Below are 21,547 nucleotides of genomic sequence, written 5' to 3' on the forward strand. Positions count from 1 at the left end.
AAGCTTATATATGTAAAAATTATCTATTTTTTCGTGATAAATTTTTTCATTTTAATAAAAATTATTTCTTCAACATCATTAATTATGTATAAAATTAATCATTTAATCATTTAAAATGTTTATCTATCAACTTTTTTAAAAGTTAATCAAAACTAGGTTAAAGTTACAAAAAAATTGGTAAACGTAATCTTAGTGTACAATAAATTTATTGTACACCTTGTACGCGCAAGATCTTTTGTTTGCATACATGTTCAAGGATCATGCATCCTTCACATAGAAGTTGATTTCATTTAGAATTCTTCATAAGCGACATATAGGCCCTGTTTGGCAATTGGCTGTTGGCTGTCGGCTGTTTTACTTGGCTGGTTTGACTGGCTGTTCAAGTTGGCTGCTTTTGTTGGCTGTTTGACTATGGATTGGTTACAAATGTGTTTGGTAAAATCAGTTGTTGGCTGTTGGCTGTAGCTATGTAAAATGACATTTAAGGACATTTAATGTCTTTTATTTATTTTTCAATACATACTGTGTATTGTGTACGGAGTAAAACGTAATTACAAATAAATAAATATACATTAAAAATAAATTAATTTTTGCAATAGTATTAATAAATTATTATTTTAATTAATAATTGCGGAGTAATAATCAATGATTAATAATTAATAATTAATAATTAATAATTTATTAATTAATCATTAATAATTAATGATTAATTATTAATTAGTTATTCACTTTTAGTTATTAGTCATTAATTAATACTCCGTAATTATTAATTATTAATTATTAATTATTAATTATTAATTATTAATTATTAATTATTAATTATTAATTATTAATTATTAATTATTAATTATTAATTATTAATTATTAATTATTAATTATTAATTATTAATTATTAATTATTAATTATTAATTATTAATTATTAATTATTAATTATTAATTATTAATTATTAATTATTAATTATTAATTATATTAATTATTATTATTAATTATTAATTATTAATTATTAATTATTAATTATTAATTATTAATTATTAATTATTAATTATTAATTATTAATTATTAATTATTAATTATTAATTATTAATTATTAATTATTAATTATTAATTATTAATTATTAATTACTAATTACTAATTACTAATTAGTAATTAGTAATTATTAATTACTAATTATTAATTAGTAATTAGTAATTACTAATCACTAATCACTAATCACTAATCACTAATCACTAATTATTAATTATTAATTATTAGTTAATTAGTACTACGTAAAAAACAAGGACAAAAAAGTAATTTAGATAGTGAAAAGCCAAAAGCCAACTCCAAAAAGCTAGTGTTACTAGCTTTTCATTTTTGGCGGAAAAGCTAGCTTTTCAACAAGCTAAAAAACCAGTTACCAAACACATTTTTTGGCTGTTTGACCAGATTAAAAAGCCAACAGCCAAAAGCCAACCAAAAAGCCAGCAAAAAGCCATTTGCCAAACAAGGCCATAACTTGATTTCATTGAGAATTCTTCATAAGCAAAAACAGCAATGATATGACAAAATTTGAAGACCTTAGGGCTCAGCAGTATCAAACTACCAATGGCTCATCCAATTTTGTCAATTGGCCTGAAGCATTTACAATAGAGAGTAAAGTGAAACTTGCAGTACGTACAAAAAATGACTGCACTCAAACACCCTCAATACCGAGCTCCGGCTCTGGACCCTCTTGACTTGAAATTATTGGTTCTGGAGTTGGAGAAGCAAACATTGGTACACCTACTTCATCATCCTTTAGAAACTCGTCCCACTGTTGCCTAACTGTTTTAAGTTTAGTATAAAATTGAATTCCAGTTTGTCCTGAGCATAAACAAGGAAAATAAGAACTTGTCCGAGGTAAACAATTAGAGAGTAGCACAGAGAGCATTTCCTAAACTTCAATGTTCAAATGTACATGGGTAAGCGCTAAGCAGCGAGAGAGACAATGCAATACTTCAAATTACTTCTTAAATTATGCCTACTCACAAACATAACATTGTTGAAGGTTAACTAATATTCCCTTGAGCAGAAATGACATTGTACCTGCAAATGGGGCCTCTGGGTCACCAGATGAAATGAAGGGCATAGGAACTGAAACGGGGACATTGATGCCAACCTGTGAAAAAATACTAGTCCGTCATACACTACATTCATATCAATCTTGTCTTTCTTTGGAATTCTTAGTTAAAGGTATATAGGAAAGTTCAAAGTTCAACTAATACAAAGACGAAATTGTGACCTACATTGTTTAGACAACCTAAAATGTGTGGCCTATCATTTAGGTATGGAGAGAATACTTATACATTGTAGACTGATATAGATAAAATCTGCAGTACCTGTGCAGCCTCAATTAGTGTCTGAAACTTTCTAGCAGATGCCCCAGATGACGTAAATATAGATGCTCCATTACAATGTCTGCTTAAGGATGTGAAATCAGCCAAATTTCAAAGCAAAAGAACTTTAACTGTCCAAGGAATAGCGGCTTACCTGCATTCATTGATAATGATAATAGCCTCTTCTAAACTATCAACCTGTTAAAGAAGAAATACAGGGGAAAAAAAGAAGTTAGCTAATCTCAGAAAAGAGGGGGAAGTTTGATAGACCAAAATGTAACATAGTCACAAAATACATTGCTGGACCTGCATACAGAGAAGAACTGGCCCGTAGATCTTCTCCTGCAATAAAGGACAATATGAAATGTAGCGATCCATTACCGTCTTCAATCATACATAAAATACCAAAGTGCCAAAAAGTATGTACCCTGAAGCATTCCATGTCTACTGTGACATCACATACAATAGTTGGGCCAATAAAATTACCCTGTTGATATCCAGAAACCTACAAAAAGAATCCAATGAAACAAAACTAGTAAAAGAAGAAAAATGCTAAAACCATGAATAAAACATTAGATACCTAAGTAAACAAGAAAAGGTAACTAAAATTTATGTAGTTCTGAATCCTCCATTCCTCCTGATACCAGTTTCGTTTCTTGCTTACTGCGGACTACGGAGTATTACATACTGAATTCTAAATTATCCAATCTATAGACCAAAGAAATGAAGTTTCAGTTACCTTATAAAGAAGGCAATTGTGTATACATGTATACTTTAGTAACGACAAGGGAAGATCAAGGAATGGGGTGGAATTTTTTGTGTAGTGTAGTGTTTAAACAAAACATGAATAATAACAAAGACAATCTTAAACAACAAAGGTGAGCAATCAAAATCGGATGTGAGACTGAAAATTACTCCGTATATATTAGATTGCTCATATAATATTATTAAAGAGTAAAGCTGATTTCATCTCTTGTCATCCACAATTTTTTTCATATAAGTTTTTTAATTGAAAAAACTACAATTTCATACCGTTATGTTTCTGCCATCAAGAATGAGTCGGGCACCCCTTTCAACAGCACTTTGTATCAATTTGCATATTTTTTCCTTCTCCTGGAACATGAAAAATTGTGTTAACGGACCACAATGCAACAACAGGGAAACAACTACTTAATTGGAAACACGAAATTAATGTTTTTCATGTTTATGCAACATCATGGCAAGCCAAACTTCGAAATATCCAGAATATTTAAACTAAGAACTCGGTTTACAGATCATCTGCGCCTTGAAGGAGGCAGTTCCTACAGTTATTACTTATTAGATGGCCACGAAAAAACAAGAAAGCCAAGCGTACCTGCGAAGGAGAAGTAAATAATAAGGTCATGGTTACCTAAACTGTGTACTGTCTCACCAGAAAGGAAAAGATAAAACTGTATCTTTCAAACAAGTAGGTTTATACCATTGAAATCTCAAGATCAGGTCCTTCAAACAAGTAGGCTATTAGACTTCGTACAACAGAAAATTACCACCAAAAACTCCTCGAACAAACATTAAACATAACAATCCCGTATATACTTGTTTTCATTGTTTTACTGGCACAAGTGGCATTCACTAGGCAAAAAAACAGAAAATAGTATTGCCTTGGTTTATACTTTGTAGTGCAAGAATAACCAAATAAACATCGAGAAGAGAATAGTTGTTAGAGAGACATGAAGGAAGGTATTCGCAATTGAACTAAATATGCTCTTCATCTTGCTCACTGCTGCAAATGTGACTTCAGAGTCCTCACCTGTTTACTCATCACTGGACCAATATCTGCATCTGGTTCAGTACCAGCATTCACTTTAAGCACCTCTGCCTTTCCTACCAATTCGCATTCCCTGAAAATTAAGAGAGAATTCTTAAGAAATAAGAAATTCAAGAAAGACCTAAGACTAGACAAATATCACTCTCATTTTTCACATTTTCAATACATTTCAATGTATAAGAACCAACAAGCTGGAGCCAAAAAAGTTGTAGCCCTTCCCACACACTAGTGAGAATACATCAAAAAGTTGTAGCCCTTCCCACACACTATGTTACTCGGACTCTTCATTTCACAAGTACCTACTGGATTCTCCAACACTACAACAGTAGTTAGAGAGACATTTGGCACTTCACTTTTGACTAAAAGTAATGGAACTTTTTAAATAAAATAGCCGACCCTGACACGCGGGATCCAAACGACTGAGTCTGAGGAATATAGTGGGTTAATCAAGCTCCCTCATCAGCTGAAGTTTCATGTGAACATCATTGTTTAATTATCAAGAATTATGCTGCCGACTGAAACACTCAAGCTAAAAGCAAATCAGTAAATTTGCAGTGTTTTACAGACACAAGCAATGGAACGGGTAAACCAGAGGGGCAAAATTCAAGCACTAAGAATTATTTTACTATACCATGGCTTCGAGTCTCCAACAAATATCACTGTACTAAGTGCAAAACACCTTTCTCCTTCAGATATAAAAGCCACAGGAACAATAGCATTCAGAGTAGCATCTGCATTTGCATCAGGCATGACAATCATATGACTTCTCCCTTCTGTGTATGACTAAAAATGATGAGGAATCAGTTTTCAGTTATGATCATCCAAAGCAAGTTACATGATTTACATAGGTTGATGATCACGAACCTGAACCCGCTTCCCTTTAGCTGAAGCTCTTGATTGTACATGCATGCCATACTTGAAAAAAAAAATTAAGGTTTTAGAAACAACAATGTAAGGGCTATTAGCTCACTGTGAAAGAAGAAACCACCTATGAGCATATGCCAACAACTATACTTAAAAGAAAGCATCTCAAATAAATTCAAACCTTCACAACATAAATAATAGGTAGTTCTGAATTACACCCTTCCCACCTTTTAGTTAAGAGAAGGGTCATGAAAGAAAACCCCTCTTTCCTTTACTGGATGGAATAAATAAGAAAATAAGATGATTGGAGATGTCGTACAACAATGCCGGATCTTGAACAGTTTTACGAGGGAGGCCAGTAGACGGATTGGAATTTATCGCCCCGGGGGGCCGGGCCCACCCAGGCCATAACTAAGAACCGACACTGTTGTAGAATATAATTGGATAAAAGAGTTGGCAAAATGTTACTTCAAAATACAAGGTATCCATAAATGTAATCCAACGATTACTTGAGTTTCTTTTCAAATTTCACACACTTCCATCCTCTTGAATCCCCAACCTAAACATATAAAGTGAAAGTTTTGCCTTCCTTTTCACTTCTATTCGAGCGTCTTGCCTTCACTTCTACTTCTAGTTTCTACCTTACTTTTCTCCTTACATTAAGCACATAAAACTTCTCTCCTGTCTTTCTGTTTTTGTTCTCCACTTAACGCCTTAACCATCCACCTCGTTAGGTACTCTGCTCCACCACCACCGATGATTTAAGAAATCTTAGATACTCACACGGAAATATGGACGAAGAAATTTTAACATCCAATTTGATAAATGATTAAATCACGTAATAGTAATGAAGTTAATGTACCACACAAATATGCACAACAAGTCCAAGAAGGAATAGCTTACCACTTTAGAAGCAGCAACTGTTACAGCTCTAACATCATCATCGTCACAAATAGCACTGACAATATCCTGGCACAAAATGATGTGAAATTAATAAAACAAGGACATGCATATCATAATTTGCAGCTGGAAACAGATGCTGAATGCTATGGATTAAAGTCTAAAGTGGTGAACATAGGATTACAAAATACTACACGAGCGGATGTTCTAATGACGCCTAAGATATCAATCAAATATATCTGGCATTCTAGAACATAGTTGCCTGCAAAATGTAGGGAGTTTGAAGTATCTGAAGAAAGTATTTTTAAAAAACAGCAAGAAACAGACATCAAAACACATTATGAGGGCTCCACAGCTTACATCAGTGCCATGGACTATGTTCAGGACACCATTCGGCAAACCAGCTTCCAAAGCCAACTCCGCAAGGATCATAGACACGCCTGAATGACCATCAGCATCAATTCCAAGAATAAGTACCGTTCAAATAAACATCGTAATGCAGGCAACAGGAGGAGATTAAAAAGGCTCAAGAATTCTCTGTGACCAAAAATATAAAGGCATGCATGCAGAATATAGCTTTTCTACAGAACACTAATATTACTGACTATTTATATTACAAAAAGAACATCCGCCACCTGGATCCTTCATTGATGATTTCAAAATGAAAGTGTTACCACACAGAACTGCCACAGGAAACATCTGTACAATAAAATAGAAGACGGTAAAAATGTGCTCAGGGGATCTATATTATCCAAAATTAAATAAATTATCATAATGGGAAAAGGAATCCTTCTAACTGGTGAAAACATTTCAAAACCTAATAAAGACCATGGCAAAAGAATACAAGCATATGATGTAATATTTCACCAGGAGCACAAGAAAGGTTATTCATGTCACTTCTTAAGTTACCTCAGATCTTCCAAAAGGAGTCATTACGATGCTACAATATGATATTAACAATAATATGACGAGCATCGAACATCAAGGATCAACAGGACGCCCAGCACCCAGGTAAAACCAGAAAACACAGGAGTGAAAAACAAGGAAATAAAGAATGATGAAATTATACCCATAAAGAAATTATGGCAGGGAAGTTGGGAAGGCAAATTCCGGCACAAACACCAAGAGGCTCCCTAATGCTGTAGATATCTAGTCCATTGGATAAATTTGAAACAAACAGTCCCATCTGTGGAGTTTTTATTCCACAAGCACAATCCAAAGCCTCTACAACAGAGAACAGCAAAATTTTGTGAACATGATCATAATATATCTAAGGCCTGTGGGGCTGACAGCCTGAATATCAGAGTAGAACTTGAAAGGACACTTACCAAGGCCATAATTCACATCAGTATAGGCATCTTTCAGTGTTTTTCCCCCTTCAGATGTAATAATTCCAGCAAGTTTATCCTGGTAAATCAATAAACAAGAAAAATCATACCTATTATAATAAATCGACAAGCAATGGGGGGCAGAACATTCTTACCATGTCCCTCTGAATAAGTTCTAGAAGCTTTAACATAATTCGTTTTCGTGAGATGACTGGTGTATTTCTCCATGAAGGAAATGCGCATTTCGCTGCAAACACTGCAGCTTTAAGTTCTCCGATGGTTGTTAAAGAAAGTATAGATACAACTTTCTGAGTAGCCTACTAGCAATATTACATCAAAAAAGATATTGTCACGACCAGAAACAACAGACCAGTTTGACAACTGGATAAAGCAAAAATAAGGTCTGAATTTGCATCTCACAGGATTTAAAATATCGACGGTTGCGGTTGATTGTGACTCCACAAATTGGCCACCAATGAAATTCGGTATTTTCTGACAGAACCCAACTAGCAAACTTTAGCCACTAGAATTATGGCAGAGGTATATTAAATAAATAAATAAAATACAGGATTAAGAGGCATAATGTATATTGTACAGATATAGTGCATGGCATAAAGCCTCCCGACAGTTTCATTTGCAGAAATACAATAATGTAGGCTCACCGTGAAACGATGCCTCCAAGATGGCTCAGTAGAAGGTGGATTGCCTGGAGCCTGGGAACTTCCAGTTGACGCTTTCTGAGGTCTAAAAGCCTTGTAATTTCTGACTGTAAAACAAAACGTAGTTATGCCTTAAATATGGACAGAATATTTATATGAATTGCAGTTATCAGCAAGCATAAGGCACAAATAACTTCCCATATTACAGTCCATAGCAGCACATTAGTCATGAATAGTTCACATATGTAATGTCACTAAAGAGGAATGAGATCTACTCAACTGGAGAAATACCTACAAGAATAATTCAAATTCAAATAAAAATGCGCCAGTTTGGGGTAGAAAACATATAAAAGAGAAGAAACCTAACTCACTTAACTATAAGAATCATCAGATAAGTCCGTAACAATGCTGGTAACAATTTAAAGAAGGTGATAGAAATTGTCAGCATTTTTCTGAATGAAAACCCCATTACACTTCAAATGACCTATTGAGCAGTAATATGATCACTCCTAAACACCACTGATTGTCATACACATGAGCTACATAGTCCACACCTTATTGAGAATAGTGTTGATAAGACCAAAAAAAAAACATAAATACAGTAAGAATGCTCAATAAGCTAGCTTCAACAGATCAACAAAATAAAAAAAGGCTACTCCTTTCTTCAAGAGAAACAAGAAACAACTAATTTGTTTCCATTTATCTTGGTGACTACGCCTGTACCATAAACGTACCAGTAAGATTCCCTTGTTTTAGCTTGGTTTTGACATTGTAAAGATGCTTTGGAGTAGATAAAAGTTCTGGATTGCTCTGCTTCAATTTTTTTAAAATCTGACGTGGCTTAAGACCAGCTTCTGTCATCTCTTTTATCCGTATGACCTCATCCTCAGTGAATCGACGAGCAGCCGGGTGTTCGGAAATGTCCTTTAATGGTTCATGATTATGAGTTCCATCTTTTACAATTAAATACCACACTCCATTATCATATTTACCCATGACTTCGAAAGGACAGTTAATATGCCGGGAACCATTTTTTCGCTTTCGCGTGCATTCTGCAGGCTCTGTCTCTGAAGTTCTATTCCTAGTCCTATGAACACCGCCCCTATCACAGCCAAGTACCACAACTCTGTCTTTTCTAGATTTCTTAATGCTAACTACGTATCCCTGTGAGATTGCAAAATCCCCAACATGCTCAATTAGTTGTTCACGATTAGCAAAACTTCCCAGTGGTGGAGGTAGCATTTGAGGAAGTTCAGCAGCCACTGAACTTTGAGAATCCATCATGAAAATGTAAAGCAAAGACCTGCATCAAACCATTATCGCAGATTTTTTAATCAGTCCCAGGAAAAAAGGTGTTGAGGTTTAAACATCCTACGAAAACAACAAAGAACTTCTTTTCCTTTTATATCAAAAGAAGACATACAAAAGCAGAAGAACATAAGAAGACATTTTCCTACATATCAGGAGGGAGAAAGGTGATCCTAACTCCTAATACTACAGCGAAAGGCGTTAAGTTAGCATCAAAAGAACAGAAAAAACATCCATATCTTCACAATGCAGATTCTTTAAGCAGCGATATCATCTCGCTACTCATGTGGCTCTCCATAGGGAAAGCAGCCACATCACTCAACATTGTATGTCTTTTTTGATAATGTATCAACAATTCTACATCTATTAAATATGAAACTCTTGTAAAATATGGGGCTTTCAAGGAAAAAAACTAGAAAAAAGAATAATAAGGAATTTAGGAAATCGTTACGCCGTGATAATGAAACCACTGCCTTGAAAATGAGATTCGGTGCAACTGGGTACACAATTGTATTCACCAATTCGCCTAAGGTTAACACAACCCTCAACACAAAGGCACTTTTGGGTGATAAGATAGAGCCACATAAACTTATACCCAAAAGAATAAGGAGTGTTAAAAAGGCTTAGAAAAATATGAGTTATCATCTATCAATGATGTCCATGATTTAACTCATAACACAAGAAAAGTACATATATGGTGTCTTTCCGATCAAAGAAATGAGAGAATATGTACAGGGTTAGTGGAAAAACCAAACGCTCAAAGAAGTCAAAAGATCAAGAGCGATCAATGACAATCAAAATAATTAACTCGTGCAAAAGAAGGGGAAGAACCTACTGAGTAGTTGTTACAACTAAAGGATGACCAAAAAAATCATAAGAGACCAATGCCATTAATAGTCAAGAACCTTAGCCACTTAGAGCATCTCCAATGGTAAGCTAATTTGACAATTAGCTTGTTATGCCACATAAGATTTCAAGCTATTTTATTGTTTAGCTAATTTGTGCTCCAATGGCTAGCAACTAGCTTGTTATTTAAATTTGTCCTACTTGTCCACTTGTCAATTAGTTATTTGGCAATTTTGAGAGCTAGTTGTCAAGCAAATTAGCTTGTTTAGGCTAATTTGCTTGACCAAGCTAATTTATTATTTTCACTCCAATGGTCTAGCTATTAGCTTGAAACTTTTATAAATTTCAAGCTAGTCCCTAACTACAACTATTGGAGATGCTCTTAGAAGACACCAACAGATGGCACTGGAACAAGCCCGCAAAAGCAAGAAAGATAATTAAGAACGCAAATAAAGAACACAAAGATTTAACGTAATTTACAAATAATGTGCTAGCTACGTCCAGAGTAAAGGAGAGGAAAGTTTTATTGATTTTGAGGAGTACATATTACAAAATCAGCTAGGTTATGAGTTAAAGAGTTTAGGTAGTACTCTCTAAACAGATGCCACAAAGGCCCAGATAACCGTAGTCTAGAATAACAAACACCGTAAAGCTCTGCCCCCAAACCCCTATTGAGGACCACGTTACGTCCCCAAACCCCTAAACCAGGGCTCGTCACCCTTGGATCCTGGCTCGCTGGGTTGTTCAAAGGGGACATGACCTCGTCTTATTCTATAATAAGTACTCTTTAAGATCAATAAAACTTTCAAAATCTCCTACGTTTGTGGACGTAGCTAACACATTGTTAGTAAACCACGTTGAACCTCTGTGTTCTTTATTTGCTTTCTAATTTATTTATTTTTCCATCTGTTATAACGACTACAAAACATAGCAAACTAATTTCAGTTCTTCATAAACTGCATGAACCTAGAACGGAGTAACAAATTACCTTAAATTCAGTGTTCTAATCCAACAAAGAAACAACATTTATACGTAATTGACAAGAAATCAAGCTTGATTACAACTCTTTTATTGCAAAATCAAGGATTGCGAAATTACAACAATTTATCGAACTATCCTACTAATTAACACTTAATTACAGAGAAACAACAGCAGTTAATTATCGCAGAAACAACAACAAGTCAGCAACAACAAGCATGAATGTAAATTAGGTTTTCCGGACGATGAAATATCGCCCTAAACCGGAAAAATACGAAGTTGCGAACCTTTAAAATGGTGCAATTGAACTTTTAAAATGAAATTCTTCAAGCCATAATCGCTCCCATGGTAATCATGATCACATAATACACGCAAAAGAATCCACCATGGTTGAGTTCGTGGTTCCCTAAAATTCAGAGAATCGTTTATGCGCAACGGTTTTCGATTCTCCTTGCTTCGCGACTTTGCGCTTTAGAAGGTGAAACTCTGAAGTTGAAAAATGGAAATATGGGTCCAGCACTCCAGCGTCACAGCGTGTATGGATAACTTGTTTTCAGGTCTGATAAATTCGGGTTTGGTTGTGAACCAAGTGCTCCATTTGGTACTTTTGGTCCAGTTTCCGGACAAATATATGATGTTGCATAATTGTATTCCATTACAAATCCGAAGTTACCAATGGTCTGTTGGTTCAGCGGTGATTGAGGCTGAACTTGAATGGGAGGACCCCGTGTTCGATCCCCCACAATAATTGGGAGATGACTGAAACCTATCCACTCTATATTTTTTTTTATTTGGGTGACATAAACCCGAAATTATGTATATATAGATACGATAGACTAGTTCTTCACTACAAAGTACTCCATGTTTGCCTGATTGGCATAGATGGTAAAAAGAGTGATGTGTAGCAATAAATATTTTGCAAATCATTTCATAAATTGATGCTCTTACCAAGAAAGCAGTGATGTACTGCATTTGTCTACTATTCGGTGCCTTTTGAATTTGGTCTGGATCCACCAAAAAACATTTGTAGGCTTATTTCAAACATGTACATTTAAAAGTAGTAACACAACGTCACAACCTTCGTAAAAAATCAAGCATATTACATTAGTAGGTTTATTTCAAAGTTAAAATATCAGATAATTATCCCGTCAAAAACATAATCACATATACACAGTCATTATAGTGAAGTGCTCAGTTTGAATTTTGTCATTTAAAATTAGCTACATTTTACTTTCAGAAAAGAAACAAAAAAAAAAAAAAAAGTGTACAGCATAAAGAGAAGAAAATATTACAGCATGTGAGTGTGCGCTATTACAAGCTTGGCAAGGAAATGCTGGAACGTATCAGAGTAGATGATACAAGTCAGTATAGAATGGTCTTTCTGATTCCAAGACGATACTCAAGAAACCGAGTTCAATTTGTAGGGAAAACAAGGTCTGAACTCTAACTTCACCCCAACACAGGACTCCCTCTAGAGTCTAGACAAGCTGTTCAAGTCAGTATAGAATGGTCTTGCTCCGGAACTGCAGAACATTTGTGATCTGAGCTCACTGAAATCTACACCAGAGCTCGTCGTTTATTGACTCTGGAAAATGAAGCACAGGAGCAGTTTAGGTTTTGTTGAAGCAATACTTGATGGGAGTCAGGTTTATGGCATCATAATCTCGCTGACTTTTACAACCATATATGAACTACAGCATAGATTGTGTTAGAAAGCCAGTACCCCCTTCTGCTGAGCTGCTACCAGTTCTCTCATCAGACACTTTATTCACACAGTTGTATGACACAAGGAAAAAGAATAACCAAAATGCTTACCAGTCCTTTCAATTGTGATGTCAAGCAGATGACACAGCTTTCAATTTAAGCCGAAATTCTTCACTTGTGAATTGTGACATCTAATCTTACAAGGCATTGACAGTCAGTCCAACATAATCTTTCTTATTTGGTCACTTGTTATCCTATTTCAAATGGTTTTCTACATAAACTGCAGAGGCAAACCCTATCAACACATATGGATCAAAAGGACTAAACCAACAACTTACTGTAGAGGCAAACCCTATCATCCAACACCCCCCCCGATGTTGAAGGATAACCGACATATTGGGGATCAAAGTTTTTTGTTTCCCGTGATAGGAACAAATGCACATCCAACAATGCAAAAGAACAATGCTGCACATTTAAGCAATGTAGTGCTTGTATTCCGTGCTTGTATCAGTGAGCTCTTGTACTCCGTGCAGGAAGGGAGAATGCGTATGAATCAAGGACACAGTATGGTTGAAGCTTCAAAGAAGAGAGTAAAGATGATATCTTTGTGTAGCAATGTAGTGCATAATACTCCAATAACAAAGACGAATCAAAGCCACAACGCCCACAAGGAGCAGCACATAGTATACCATTCACTATGCTCGAAGATTGGAGGTTTGACATTTAGTAATCCATTAATCCAAAAAAGAAAATCACAGACAGTTTAGTAATCCTTCACAGAGACAGTTTTAAGGCATAAGACAATCATCACAATGACCGTGATGTACAAAATTTTGAATAAAGTTGCAGGCAACCATTGAACATGGACAATTCAGAAATAAGATAAATAAAATCATTCCTAGCAAATAAGCTGTTGACAACAGTAATCAAAATTTTATTCAACCAAAAAAGTGTAACTTGATTCCAATTTCTTTTACATGAAACAACATGAACAAGCTGTGTAATCAACTAAGAATACTTACAGAGGTCTTCCAAAATCTTCGTTGGGGACTCCAATTACAATTAGCAACAGAAATCAAAAAATAAGCTGAGACACCAGAACTTACAATGGAGAGTATGGCAACGATTCAAAGTCGAGCGAGCCAATAAGCAAATCATCATCCCTACACTCAAATGATGATTGAGTAGCAGTTGGAGTGGGACAAACACTATCAAAATGATCCCACTCTTCATCTTTCATAAACAACTTCAATTTTCCCCTACACATCCTCAATTGATCCTCCAATATACTCCTTTCAGATTCGTGTTTCATTATAATCCATTGAAGTGACTGAATAACCTCTTGATCATGTAACTGCTTCTCCTCAGAAACTCTCTGCAACTGGTTAACCTGCATTTGAAGCACACTCTTCTCATTCTGAAGCCGCAATATCATAGCCATGGCCTCGTCCACAGCGGACGCAGCTGCCATTCTCTCCTTGTCTAGCTCATTTTGAGCAACATATCCCCTTTGTCTCTGAACTTTCACCATTTTTCTCAGAGTAATAACATCGAACACTTGGTCTTCATGACAGCATTCCTTCCAGTCCTCCTTTTCTTCACCATTTCTACCAACACAATCATGAAACCCACAATTTAAACTCATAATTTCATCGATTTCCTCCAATTTCTGGTCCCCACTTGAAACCCTGGACATCTTCTTAGTGGTCCCATTCTCAAAAGACATCTTCTTAAAACCTTTCATTTCATCATTGCTAGAACAAATCAGTGAAAACTGTTTTCTCTCCTCACTCGATTTCCCCCTAATTTTGCAATTCCCACTAAATTGTAAGACCATAAACCCTAGAAAAAACACAAAGAACAGCGCAAAAACATTGAAAATCTTGGGAAAACACCCAAAAATCAAAAACCCACATCCAAAATCATCGAAATTACTCAGTAAAAGCTTCAAATTAGAAGCACAATCCATCAAGAAAAATAAACCAGAAATTGATAGGAAAATCACCCTCTTATAAAACTCGAGAAATGTACACAGAAAAATCAGAAAACAGAGTCGACCCATTGATTTGCATCGGGTTTTGTGCGAGATTTTGTATAGGATGGAGAGAAACTTTGCGCCTTTTGATGTGAGATAAACAAGGTAAAGGGCCGCCATTGACGAACACACCTGAAGGGACACGAAGCTCTTCAAGGTTTACCCACATGGAAGGAGAGAGTGATGGCGTAGAGTTCGGTGAAGATATTGGACTGATCAAGAAGGAGTATGTTATTAGTTGTAAAAAAATAAAAAATAAAAAACTTATGTTGAACCAACAAGAAAACAAAATTGTATTAATATGAAAAATTAATTTACTACTCGTATAATCCAAATCAATCTTACGGATTTATTCAAGGAATATTTGTGGTCCAATCCTAAATGAGTAGACATAACGGTAACTTTTCTCTATTTGGCTGTTATCTTGAATGATTTTCTGTGATTAGGAATGTGTTTAATTGCTTTTTTCTTTTTTCTTTTTGCTAATTTGGGATTAACTTTAATATTATGAACGTTTGCAAGATTGCAACATTCATGATGGTTTGAATAAAAAACATTCATTATTATAGGATTCTGGTGTGGAGTAACGCCTTTGGGAGGGATAAAAATTGATCATACAACATCCCAAATATTAAACTTGTGCGTAGTTTTGGAGAAATGAGATATTTTTCGAGGTTTGAGATTAGCAATTAACTGTTAATTGTTATAGGAGAAGGTACTCACTTGAATTATAAATTGAAAGGTTTATGATTCTCTTATTATTTGGCATACACAATACTCCCATTTGTACTAATATTTTCAAAAAGAAATTAACGAGATATTGTCCCGGTGGTTAAGACTAAGGTATTAGTGCAATATGTCTCGGATTTAAATCTCTCTACCCCTATTTTTAACTTATATTATCTTTGTGGCTTGGATTGCATGCACAAGGTGATTCAATGTACGTTAAAAAGAAGAAAAGAAAAATATAAATGTAACAACAACTTGAATTTACTTTGTCTAACCCTTCTTTAAATGTTTTTTGGTTTTACTACGAGAAGTTTTCATTGCTTTTGACGAGTGGACTAATCTTATGCAGGGGTTTGTGTGGGTACCTCATTGGGCAACATCCCTTCCGGTTGAGGTTTTTTCATACCCAAGCTCGAACCGGCCAAAGACTTTAGTTAAGAAACAAGACCTTAACACTCATGTCAATCTCAATTGGTTCCCTTCTTTGAATCTTTGGTGCATGTTAATTGGTTTCTAGAGGCAATAAAGGTGGTGTAGGGCATCCTTATTCCATAAGTCGTACACAAATTTTAGGTAGGTTCATGGGTCAATGACATACGGAATACTTCATAAATGTATTCTAGACAAATTGTGGGAGTATGGGTAGGTAAAAATTGTTTTGCCATGCCCGATTTCACATTGGAAAGATGTTGCCCGCTTCGTATACGATGGGGTGGTTTTGGAGGTTACACAACGGCGGCTGGCGAAGGGCTGGTGGTTGTGGCCTATGGGATGGTCTGTGATGGAGGCAACCATGTAGGGGAAAGGCCACAATTATTTGAGATTGGTAGTTTAAAGACAAAAGTGGTGAGCTCTATCTTCTAGAAATTAAAACGGGTATTGGGCTTCAATTACAATGAGTCAACAAGCCAACAACACTAGGTCCACTTACCAGATACCACCCAGAAGGGCCTCTCGCAGTCACGCAACGAGTTTGGCAAAGTGAGACCATGATTAGATAGGCCCTCCAAATTGCTCACGAAATTTATATAATTAAAATACACTCTCCAATATTGCGAAATGGGTAATACAACTAATACATTTTCCGTTTTTTAGTTGACACAGTTGACTCTTGACACTATTCATAATAGTCTTACATGTACGCGATGCGTACGGAATTATACGTAAATTAAAATTGTGTTATTACAACTAATTATTATTATTATTATTAATAAAACATTCGTTCCTTTCTTTTTCATCGTTTGTGTTTTGCTTTGAATAAGGGTATCGGAGCCCAATTAGTGGCTAGGCTCCCATCCAACTTTGTGTAATCGCTTCTTTTTTATAATAATGTAATAATAATAATAATAATAATAATAATAATAATAATAATAATAATAATAATAATAATAATAAACTTCTCTCAAATAGGGCGACTAGGGCACGATGGTTCACGTCAGCATCACCGGCGACAGTTAGGCGGTGGTTCCATGGCAACTACCCGGCGGTTCGGCGGCATTTTACCGGCGGTATCACGGAGGTTAGTGTTTCGGTTTACCGTCAGTTTTTGGTGTAGTTTGGTATGAACATCAGATTTATACCTCTCGGCGGATAATCTAAGGTTAATCAAACTCAATCAAAATATTCCGGCTGAACAGAATTGACAAACCATTAAAATAAGCTATAGAAATCACAATCAATAATCAAGCCCAAATATAATCTCAATCATGCATTCATAGATCACCTAAACCCTAGAAAAATAACTGCTCACACATGATCGAATTAAACAAAACAACAATATTTAACAAAAACATAATTAAATCGAACAATAAAATAAAGGAACGAATTGAAAATGAATAAAAAGGTTAAGAATTGATTAATACCTAATCGGAGAACGAGGTAATAAGTGAAAGATTTAAACTTGAATTGCAATAAAAATAGGTGTTTGACAATATTTGAGAGTAAAAAAACTAAGTAAATGATTCAATACTAGAAAATAAGATGACCCTTACAATTAACTAAGAGCTTATAATTATAGTCTTGCCACAAAACAAAACAAAAATAACGGAAATAAACTTAAGAATCCGCACCCAAGGTTGTCGTCGCCCGATCAGGCATTGGGCTGCCCGATCGGGCATCCAGCTCGAAACCCACCCGACGGACAGGCATCCTCCCGTCGGGCGGATTTAAATCCTTCCTTGTTTTCAGCAGTGCAGGCACCCGATGGGCACCGAGCAACCGGCAACGGGAGCCCGATCGGGCGCGTGCTAAATGGGAATTTCTCCTTTTAGCTCACCCGGTTAGTCTTCCTTCGTCCACCGCTCGTAGGGCGACCGGCTCGACACATCATTTTTCATCAATATCACCTTGTCTAACTCTTGGGGTTAAACATGAACATCCTAGGCTCCCAAGTTGGGTTTAGGGGTTGGTTGATGATTTGAGGTGTTTTGAGTATGTTATGTCTGGTTACTAGTTCTTGTTCTCTGTTGTGTTGGCCTGGTTTACTCTTGATTTATCATTTGTTTGTCATCTTGGGGGTTTGTTCGTATATGGGTTCGGGCGTCTCAAGGGGTTGTGCTGGTTTATTGGGATTTGCTAAAGGAAGCTTTACCTTGCTCAAGGTATGTATTTAAGGTGTTAACTCTCTCTTATGTTGGGGAAGGAAATCAGTTTGGTTGCAATCCTGAGCATAATGTTATGTCTAGGTTATCCTTAGGAGTTGTTTTGATGGAAGAGTTTGTCTCTGGGTTTGTTGTGAGGAGGGGATTTTCGTTAGTAAACGGGGTTGCTATTGTTGTTGGTTTTGTTGTTAGTTTGTTAGTGATGACTTCGTATGTCATTGTATTTTATCCAATTATTGAAGGAGACTCCCTATATTTAATGTTTGGGGTAAGCAATGTCCTCAAGGTTCTTGCTACTTCCTTTACCGAAGGTGCGAGAAGAGAGCCTACATTTAAATGCAAGGTTTCTCATGATAGATTCACCAAAGAAATTGTCTCTCTGGGTGTGTTTTGAGACTTATGGGTTGTTATTATGACATTCGATCCATTGGGTTAGAGTGGTGTTTTGTGCCCGTTGTTCAACAGGTTGCATTTTCCGTCGGGGGTTTTCTCCTCCTCTCATCAGATTCCATCATCAAGGTGCTTCAATGTCTCGGAAATTTCAAGGTCCATGTGCCAGTGTGTTTCTTCCTCCATCGTCATCCTCACACATCCCCGACAATGTATGTGGTGTGGGTTCCAGTTCTAGAAATGGATAGTTAATTTCAGTCCCTCGTGGTTTTCCAGGCTCGGAGCTACTGGTTTAAATCAAGGCATATCAAGACATTGCCTTGAGCTAGTTCGTCGACCATCTCTGTTATGTTTATTTTGTATGTATGGTTTTGGTTTCCCCTCTTATAGGGTCTTGTTGTAATAGTTGTAGTGGGTGTCTTCGTGTGATGTAGCATCTTTTAGTTTATTTGTTGTAATCAATTTCTGTTGAATGAATCCTTTGTCAAAAAAAAAAAAACCCTATGTTAGTACCCTATAGTAGAGTATTATGAACATACGGAGTATTACTTTGTCGTTGTGAATATCTATATCTATACTAGTTTTCCATAACAACAAAAAATTGCATGTCATATGTCATCTCTTGTAAAATGAAAGGTTAGAGTAGTTAGTTAACTGTCCAACTTTTAAATGTGACTCGTGAAGCTGGGATTGAATTCCACCAAATTTATTCATCAGCTTTCTATGTTATGAAGACTAAAGAAAGTAACTGAAGTTAATTTTAAAACTCAAATATATAATACTTGTACATCACAAGAAATTTTTTTTTTTTTTTTTTTTTTGACTTATGCTTACAGAAAACAGTTTAAAAATATTAGGTCGAAACCCCTTTGGCTAGGTTAGGTCGTGCGCCGGTTGTGCTCTCGCTCTATCCACCTTGTAAATGTTGCAGGTCTGCAAGGATGTAGTTGCGTCCATAATTTCCCTCACCGTCCATCTGATCTGCAAATCGACATTACAACCTTCTTAAAGCATATCCACAACTAGGGGTAAAAGTACGGTTTTCAATTTGGATTAAGGCCCAAACCAAATCCAAACCGAACAAATTGGTTTTCATTTTTTGAAACCGAATTCAAACCAAATAACCTTTTAATCCAAACCAAATCAAATCAAATTTTTAATTTTCAGTCCAATCCAAACCATTAAATCGAATTTTTATGGACCTTTCATTTGGGCCTGTTTTGGGCCATTATACCTGTTTTTAGCCAATTTTTGGTCCTTTATTATACTTTTTAGCCAAGTTTGGTTAATTCGGTTTAGTCCGGTTTATTCGGTTTCAAACTTTTCGTTCAATCCAAATCATAAAACCAAAAAATTTAAAATCTCAATCCAAATCGAACCGAATAGAAAAAGAAACCGAACCGAATTTCTTATTCGATTCGGTTTTTTTTACTAACAAACTTTCACCCCTATCCACAACTCGTGTGAGTCAGACAAAATCATATGGGAAGTGAGTCAGACAAAATCATATGGGAAGTGAGTACAGCACAAAATCATGATATAATCCATGCCTTTAAATCTTTATTTTTGTATACGGTCTACCAGTGTGTGTACAACAGTACAAGAGGCCAAGAAGGTAACATCTTCAAATTTGGAAATTCAATTCATCGAACTGTAAACATGGTTTGCTAAATATATAGCTAGTACATCATCATCATCATCTTCATCATCATCTTCATCACCTTGCTTCAGTCCCTTTAATTTGTACTTCGAATGACGCTTGCCTGTCTTTTGCATTAAAAAATAAAACATATTTCTTTGATCACTTGGAGGTTGTTTTTTCGTATATCTGATATGTGTGGAAACACATATCAACTAAAAGACAAATAGCTAAAAGACAAAAAAGAAAGTATCATTCTGTAAAAAAAAGTACAATTCTGTAAAAAAAAAAGTACCATTTGTGTTTAAAAAAGTACTATTTCATTTCTTTTTTGTCCTTTTTCCTATTTTGTCTTTTATTCTGATATGTATTTACCCATACATATCTGATATGTATTTGTACTTCCTCTATCACTTGTACCAATGGAACTTAGAGCCGTGTAATTGAACTCTTGATTCTTAAAATTGCTCAAAATACAATTAGAAATCTTGATGTTTGCAACCAAAAAAAATTCTTGATGTAGAAAAAAAATTGAATCAATATGATAGAATATTGACATTCAAATACTTATACATCTAAGAAGAATAAAATGGCAATTAATACTATATACTAAAAGACACACCAGGAATGATACATGTCATCTTCTGATGTATCCTTAAATTTTACTTTTTTAAAAATAAAATTTTAATTAAAGAATCTTTTAAAATATCTAATTTCCTGATTATTTTTTTCAAAATTACTATTTCATGTGTATTATGACAAAAATCTAACATAATATAATAATATTAATTTGAAAAGTATATGTCAGTAATGGAAAAATCACAATTTTTATGATAGTTTTAAAAAAACAATGTGTTATTCTATGTCCTTACCCAAACAAGCATTTATTATTATTATTTTCTTCCATTTTATGTTGCGGGTACGGGTATGGTTACAGTTATGGATATCATTCAATTTTAAAAGAAACAGTTACCTGATAAATTAAGGTATGATAAGTTTTTTTTTTCCCAACTTAAATATTTTTTTCAAAACCCTAAACACCTAAGATTGCACTAATCACTTTAAATTCGAATAAATAATAAAATTATCTAATTTTCCAACAACCAATAATAAAATTTTATATGATTTTGTTTTATTAAAAAAATATTTTAAATAAATTAGCCAGAATGGAAAAAACAAATTATTTAATCTTATCTGTGCGTTGCACGGGACCTAACCTAATTTATAATAATTTCAAGTTGGGTAGATAAGAAAGATCCTCATACTTTATTATCGGTAATGAACTAATGGTACCATTGTCTATATGCTAACCATTTTGTCTCGTACCCCGTAATCAATATTGTTTGAAAAATGTCATAAATTCAAAACCATTTTAATTCCATATAAAATTCAAACCTAACCTAATC

General features: G+C 35.0%; 2 protein-coding genes across 2 annotated transcripts; both read right to left on the reverse strand.

Moving 5' to 3' along the window:
* Window positions 1-1,474: 1,474 nt before the first annotated feature.
* On the reverse strand, window positions 1,475-11,568 carry LOC110801411 (methylmalonate-semialdehyde dehydrogenase [acylating], mitochondrial). The gene is made up of 20 exons (XM_022006772.2): window positions 11,332-11,568; window positions 8,647-9,215; window positions 7,916-8,019; window positions 7,674-7,745; window positions 7,409-7,570; window positions 7,254-7,332; window positions 6,995-7,149; window positions 6,561-6,624; window positions 6,286-6,365; window positions 5,929-5,994; window positions 5,026-5,076; window positions 4,793-4,944; window positions 4,144-4,234; window positions 3,387-3,467; window positions 2,782-2,859; window positions 2,661-2,696; window positions 2,509-2,552; window positions 2,358-2,436; window positions 2,065-2,137; window positions 1,475-1,842 (listed from the first exon to the last, which is right to left on the reverse strand). Exons 2-20 carry the CDS (start codon window positions 9,194-9,196, stop codon window positions 1,673-1,675), a joined length of 2,187 nt encoding a protein of 728 aa, XP_021862464.1. The 5' UTR covers window positions 9,197-9,215; window positions 11,332-11,568; the 3' UTR covers window positions 1,475-1,672.
* A 2,079-nt stretch (window positions 11,569-13,647) lies between these two features.
* On the reverse strand, window positions 13,648-15,104 carry LOC110801440 (protein FLOURY 1-like). Its single transcript, XM_022006808.2, has one exon. The coding sequence runs from the start codon at window positions 14,901-14,903 to the stop codon at window positions 13,851-13,853; it is 1,053 nt and encodes a 350-aa protein (XP_021862500.2). The 5' UTR covers window positions 14,904-15,104; the 3' UTR covers window positions 13,648-13,850.
* Window positions 15,105-21,547: the final 6,443 nt, after the last annotated feature.

Source organism: Spinacia oleracea, chromosome 4 (genome assembly GCF_020520425.1).
Source record: "Spinacia oleracea cultivar Varoflay chromosome 4, BTI_SOV_V1, whole genome shotgun sequence".
NCBI classification, from domain to species: Eukaryota; Viridiplantae; Streptophyta; class Magnoliopsida; order Caryophyllales; family Amaranthaceae; genus Spinacia; species Spinacia oleracea.

Bases quoted from the DNA above. Each gene is read 5' to 3' on its own strand.
- LOC110801411 (XM_022006772.2), bottom strand. From the start codon at position 9,196: ATGATGGATTCTCAAAGTTCAGTGGCTGCTGAACTTCCTCAAATGCTA. The intron at 2,697-2,781 runs GTACATACTTTT...CCTTTATTGCAG, and splicing joins TAGACATGGAATGCTTCAGG to GAGAAGATCTACGGGCCAGT. The intron at 2,437-2,508 runs GTAAGCCGCTAT...ATCCTTAAGCAG, and splicing joins ATCATTATCAATGAATGCAG to ACATTGTAATGGAGCATCTA.
- LOC110801440 (XM_022006808.2), bottom strand. From the start codon at position 14,903: ATGGCGGCCCTTTACCTTGTTTATCTCACATCAAAAGGCGCAAAGTTT.